This window comes from Ceratosolen solmsi, unplaced genomic scaffold (genome assembly GCF_000503995.2).
Source record: "Ceratosolen solmsi marchali unplaced genomic scaffold, CerSol_1.0 scaffold6, whole genome shotgun sequence".
NCBI lineage: Eukaryota > Metazoa > Arthropoda > Insecta > Hymenoptera > Agaonidae > Ceratosolen > Ceratosolen solmsi.
Window position 1 is genome coordinate 6,326,275 of NW_011948414.1, and position 7,276 is coordinate 6,333,550.

General features: G+C 30.2%; 1 protein-coding gene across 1 annotated transcript; it reads right to left on the reverse strand.

The window, feature by feature from the left end:
• Window positions 1-6: 6 nt before the first annotated feature.
• On the reverse strand, window positions 7-3,601 carry Sse (extra spindle pole bodies like 1, separase). Its single transcript, XM_011506745.1, has 9 exons — window positions 3,255-3,601; window positions 2,329-2,548; window positions 1,667-1,974; window positions 1,457-1,590; window positions 1,161-1,377; window positions 775-1,085; window positions 512-679; window positions 256-401; window positions 7-149 (listed from the first exon to the last, which is right to left on the reverse strand). The coding sequence occupies exons 1-9, from the start codon at window positions 3,573-3,575 to the stop codon at window positions 7-9; spliced, it is 1,968 nt and encodes a 655-aa protein (XP_011505047.1). The 5' UTR covers window positions 3,576-3,601.
• Window positions 3,602-7,276: the final 3,675 nt, after the last annotated feature.

Below are 7,276 nucleotides of genomic sequence, written 5' to 3' on the forward strand. Positions count from 1 at the left end.
TACAATTCAGTCGATTAATTTCACTGGCAATCCCCGTACAATTATAGCAGCAGATGTCATATATTGTTTACATACATCCTTTGATTTTGCTACAGCTATTAATATATCCTGTTCATTATCATTTTTATCATTAACATCCTTTGTGAATTCTGAAGGGAATATTAAATTTTTTTTTTTTTATAAAAAGACAGTCACATTATATAATAAATATTATTAAGTAATTCTGTCAGATGAGAAATTAGAAAATAAGTTTACCAATTATTCCTTGATGCCATAAAGTTTGATTAATATCCGACCACGATCGCTTGGCTGTAGACGATATCCAATTACTTATAAATTCAGCTGTCATCTTATCGATATCTCCATCCGTCACTTCCCACAGCATTCCTAAAATACAAGGGCTGTAAAACAAAGATTTAAATGAATTGAATTCAAAGCTTGCATAAGTACTGTATACGTCAATTACATAATTGAATTGTAAAGATTCGTATATGCTATTTATATTACAAACCTACAACCCATAAGATACTGATTTGATATTCCATATGCTGGTAGTCGTCCACCTACGGGTAAAAGTTTTATACTACCACATCCAAATAATAGTACCGATGCGAGAACTCTCATTCTTTCAATCTCTTCGCCTCTTAAAAATTGAATACCACTTCCATGACCATTATACCTGAAAATTTTTTTGTTTTTTTTTTTTGTTTTTGTTTTTTGCATAAATTAATTTATCGACTATTTTACTTAAATTATTTTTTCGATTAAACATACATGAGTACATCATATTGAGTAAGAGCTTTCTTAAAAAATTCTAAATCTGGTTTAACGCCGTATAATCCTTTCCATTTGGGTAGCCAATATTTAATAAATAATTTCATTCTGACTTCCATTTTGGACAAGTCTAGAGATGGATTAACAATAAATGTACCTAAATTATCAGATTTGCGAATAATTTTATAACCATCCTTGATTGAACTTTTGTGTTGATTAAATAATGCGTATAAAATATGTAGTGACGGAAATCTTGATACTGGCTGATGCTTTAGTAGTTTTATAGATTCGAATGATATATGGTCTAAACACTAATGTAGCAGACACATTATGCATGATTAAAATTATACATAGAAGAAAAATAATGTAAAAGTAGCATTACTCACTTCATCAAGTATTAAAATAAGTGTTTTCCTTTTTGCATATTTTAATGGAGTTATCGTTTTAGCTTTAGCTGTAATTGATAGTATTATATTTTTTGCTAATTTTGTCTCGGTTGGTAAAATATATTTAATTGCTCGTTCAACTTCAAAAGGTTGAAGATAACAAGCTCCAGTAGCAATTTTTCTTAAAAGCCAACGAGTTCTTTCTGTAATTATTTTACTGTAAAAATAAATTACAAATGACGTGGCATTATATATATTTTATGTTTATATTGGTATTAAATAACATTAGATCTTACATAGATGAATCTGTTATAAGCTTATCTATCATGTCATAAATATCTTTTACTAAATCTAGTCGTTCCACATAATCGGCTAACAAAAGAACTCTCCATTCTCTTAACCAAGAAAATTCTAGTTCCGAAATAGCACTCTAAAGCAACATAATTAACCTAGATAAATTACATAATTCAAATTTTAAATCCCTCGCTACTCAATCATATACTTACGCTCATTTGTTCATTTTGTTTTTTACGCATTTTCCAATAAAGGCTATTATTATTATAAGCAGCTGTTAAATCAGATCTGTTATTATTTAACAATGTCTCAATTTCAATACGAATATCATATGTAGAATTCGCATTTGGTTTTGGTAATGTAATGCAAATAGGATTCATGGCATTTGTACCAGTAGGAAGTGCAACGATGTGAAGACCGTGCATAGGTTTTAATGAATACATCGCCTCATCGGGTGACATTCTATGCCTTACATCTTTTAAATGCTCGTGTTGAGCTGTTATTTGTATCACATACCACTCTGTAAAATAAAATATATTTACAATTTATCGATTTCATTATTTTTTCTTTTTTCATACACACACACACACACACACACACACACACACACACACACACATACGCAAATATTTAAATTCTCAAGAGTAAATGTTTACATGCATATCATCAAAATAATATCAATAAGCAATATAAGATTTCGAATTAAATTCTTAATAATTAAAATATCTTATAAATGTACATGAATTAAAATAATCTTTAAATAAAATTCTTATAAACTTTAACGATTAGTATAAGAAATTTAATTATTAAGCTTGCTTCACTTTAATATTATAAACTAATTTTGTAGATCGATAAAGTAATAACAAAATCCTACCTGTCGGCAACTGTCTAAGCGTATATACAAGCATTTTTGGATTAGTATTTTTATTATGATGGTCTATATCCAAATCCTTAGGATCCAAATTATTAACCATTTGTTGATGAAGAATATTATTTCGTAGTTTAGATTTCAAATTCCTATACAATATTTGTTGTCGTAAACAAGCTGCGTGAGATGCTATGAGATGAGAGCATGCTTCAAGTTCTTTATTATTCTTTCGATATAAAACATCAATTGTAAATAATATGTTAAACAAGCTTGATATTAGTAATATTAAAACAGAAAAAAAAATTATTTAAAAACTCATGTCCCAATATTTTATATTTTATTTTGTATATTAAATAAATAAAATTTACTTAAACATTGGTGCAAACGAATATTACAAACAAATTTCGTTTTACTTAAACGAATAATTTACAAAATTTTCAATATTACCTATACAATTACATATGCAAACGATTAAATTATGAATTTTTAAAATTTAAAGGTTTTATTGATAAGAATTTTGTATTAAAACAAATGGACAAATTTATTCGCATATTTATTATATATTTTGTTGATCACAGAACACACAAGAACGAATAGTGGAGAAATTACTATGAAAGTATAATAGTCAAAATACTATGAAAATACTATAAGCGATTGTTAATTTTTTGTCTTTCTTCTTTTCTCTTTCTTTTTTTTTACAGTTGTAACTATTGTGCTACTTTAAAAATAAACATTTCTCACACTCGTGCATAAATAGCCTAATATTAAGATGAATTGCATATGCGAATGCATGTACAGAGAATGTAATTTCTACACACACACACACACACGCACATAGCAGACTTTTTACTTTATAGTGAATTAATGTAAAGCCTATGTGGACTATATTATTGTAAAATATATTATTATTATTTATTGTCATGTAAACTCACTGCTAAACAGATGAGAGCCAGCATCTTACTTATGGATGAATTCTCAACCACAGCGACATTAAGAACGGTATTCTTAAAATACAGGCTCATCTGATTTTCAAGCTTTTTTATAGTCATCGATGGCTTCTTTTGGCTTCTTTTTCTTTTACCAAGAATCATTTTAACGGTTTCATTAATAAGGCTGGGCAAATACTCCTCGACATGCTTCGTCTGATTTAAAAATACATCAGGCACTTTACGATGTTCTAGTACTGATAAAGGAGTTTTTTTTACGCAGGGAAATTCTCGTATCACGCCAATGCTATCTCTACGCGACGACATTCTTCACTTTTCCCCACGTTCTCACTATAATAAATAAATAGCCTTCGAGTTTGCGAAGAATGTTCGAACGAGCGCAATTTCCTCTGTTGATAAACATAAACCGTTGGATTTTAAATCAAATTGAATCCGTTGTATGGACAAACGCGGGACGCATTTCACTTTTCAATGATGAAAATTCTGAAACATGAGAAACGAAACGGTTTGTACGGGCGAACGAAGTGGCTACGAATGAAGAATCACAATAGCCAATCAAATATTAAGCGAAGCCGCATTTACTTTCGCTCGGTAAGTTTACTTTACAATTGCACTCGCCAGATGCCAGATGTTAGACGAATGTGAAATTGAACTGCGCGCGAAATTCAAAATTTAAGCTGCTCCAATAACGATAAAATGATGGAAATTTTTTTCCTATTATTTATCTGTAAATAGGTTTGATATTATTCCAGATAATTAAATGATAATTATCGACTGGATTGGAACAATCACGCGTTTACAAATTATATTTTTTTTTTATATGAAACTTTTAGTTAAACGATTAACGACCTATTTTATGTAAAAATCAATCGATATTTATTTACTCAAAATTGTTTTTTAACCATATATCGACAAAAAAAAAAAAAAAAAACAGACACAGAGAAAAGATAAGATTATAAATGAATGTTTTTGTCATTTAGATAAATACGATTTAAATATTTATAATACTAATTATAGAAACATGAATATGATAACGGACATTTAAAGAATTAATAGATATTTTTTCGTTTTAATGCAAAAATATTGAGTTATGGTTACTTGAAAGCAAACATAAAGAGCCATAAATCTTAAAAGTAATTCAATTTTATCTTTTATTAGGAAGTAAAAAATGATAAGTGTATAGTCATTAAGATTCAAACAGAAACGCTGTCATATAGAATAAGCACTAATCACTGTTTCTTATTAATAACCTGGCTTAACGTTAACCAAATCTGAATAAAATCTGCATGATATAATGCAGATGTTTGTCCCTAATGTTTCATATATATATAATAATTTCTAAAAGCAGAAGAGTCGTAAAAGCAAAAATATCTATATAGATATAAGCCGACTTCTTAATTTACATAACACTGACGCTCAAATTCGAATTGATCTAATAATATTTATTAAATATACGATTGTCTATTTTTAAAAAAGTGTTAAGTTATTTTCTTCAAAGACGCAGCAAATTTAACCATTCTTATATGTCCGATTATTATAAATTTCAAATTGATCATAAACTGCATGAGGCGTGTCGTGTAGAAATACCAGTAACTGAAAAATGGGCTTGTCGATTGTTGATATTGACACAAGGCAACCGAGTCAGTTTAAACAGAAGCGGATATAAATCAGAAAATAATGAATTTTTATTGAGCACGACGGGTTTCCTAATACCCAAAAAGAAAAATTTTACTCCTTACTCTGTCAAATTGCTCTCTACTAATTAATCAGCAGGCTCTTGTGTCTTATGGGAAAAGCTCGAATGAAGTATTTGTCTTTTGCGTATTTATAGCCTCGCTACATATTGTATGCATTAGATAATGTATTTGTGCCATACGCGATACGCTTTTATATTGTTATACGATATTTTGCTTTTAATTTACTGTAAGATACTTTAATCCAATTTATTCTAGGTAGATAAAAACTATAAAATTAAATTTTTACAACGATTAATTAAGGGATTCAAAATTTTTTATTATATATATATATATATATATACGCGCACATGCGCACACACGCACACACACGCGCACACACGCGCACACACGCACACACACGCACACGCACACGCACACAAAGGGAGACTATGTTTTATCGATCAGATAATAAAGTCTTATTTATTCTTTATTGGTTCCGTTAGAGTACGAAATTTTCTCGCCTGCAAGGTTTTGCGTGTAATTAAGAACAGTAAAGGCTTCGCAAGATCCGAAATAATTATAATAATACAAGCTATTTTTTGCTACTCGAACAAGATATCTGAAAAATTATAAGTAAAGTTATGCTTTATGTAATTGGCCAAATCAGCATTTGAAGCTCGTAAATAACAATAGATAATCTACCAATAAATATTCGATATTAAACCTAATTAAGTTTACATTCGATACTACGGCTATTCCGTTTTACTTTAATTAAATTAATTTTATTTTCATTTTCAATACTTTGCTTTTAATGCTCTTGGAATAACACGTGTGTCATACAAAGTATATGAATTTTAAATTTTACGCGAAAGTATTATAAACCATAAACAACTTAATATTTATATAAATATTTTGTTGGAATTACAATAAAAAGAAGAAAAAAATAATTAAATTGCTAGTAAAAGTAATTTTAAAGATAATACGTTCTATTAGAAATAAACAAATTATGCAGTAAAACCACTTCTCTATTTATAAGTTTCTTTCTTATTTCTTTATTTATTTATTTATTTATTTGTTTATTTTATTGTTTTATTTTATTTTTTTTTTCTCGATTTTATAGAATATAATTATGCTGTTAATTTCGATAATATTCCTGTGGATATAAACACAGTGTCGTTGACGAATTTCGCCCGGTAGAATTTGAAAAATTTGCTACACGGACGATTTTCCAGAAACTATTTCAGCTCCTTAAAATCAGCATAAAATCGAGCTCATTAAAACCTCCGACTGTTTGATTCTCTTAAAACCCAAGTACAACAACATTACCTCTTCACGAATTCAAGGAAGGACCACTTGAATACTGATCCTTTTCCTTGTACACGTAATCAGACAGAGGCTTCTTAAAAAAAAAAAATTAATAATAATAAAAATCAAACAAACGCGGAATAGTAGCAACTCTCTCTCTCTCTCTCTCTTTAAATGCACGCATCCTTTCGCTTAATCGTGGAAGGATAGAGTTATTCACGGCAATAATATCAGTTTGATTGTACAATAACGGTTCCGACGGGGATTGCAAATCACGTGGCAGATTTGCAATGGGGCGCGCGTGTGCGTGGACATTATGCGCACCATCGAAGAGTAATTTTGCAAGTTTTAAGTGGATTTTCACAAGCCGCTTTCGCGGAAAAATATATGCACTCGTGTTACAAATATAAAGCACATGCGTGCGTGACTATATGCACGAGCGTGTGACGTCTCCTTCGTGCAAATATCGATCGGATTCGTGGCATTATCGTGCGCGCGCCCGTCGTTGGTGAATATTCATGTGGTGAAAAGCGCTCCGAATCTGCCTGTGGGGTCTTTCTTTCTTTTACGAGTCTCAATGCGGGCGTAAAAAATGGAAAATATCACGATACGTTACTTAGGTGTACGAGAATGATTATACGATTCTGCCCTTCTCTCTCTCTCTCTCTCTCTCTCTCTCTCTCTTTCTCTTCCATAGATTTTATTTGTTATTTGTTATTTGTTATTTTTTATCCAACTGCGGCTCAGCCCCGCTCGATGTCGAAATGTCGAAATGTCCGAAATCATTGCGTGACGAAACGTTGCAATTGCCAGTGTTTGATCGTAATTGGTTAGCGAAGAAATCATACGATGCTTCAAGTGCACAAGGCTACTTATGCCCAACTGCTTCACGCGAGGAGTCGGAAATTTATTCATTTAAATATGCAAATGCTTTTTAACGTACGTACAATAATTATGACCGTGGTATTTAATAATCTTATCGTATTACATAAATTCTGTTACCACGGGTATTTTTATAAAGAAAGT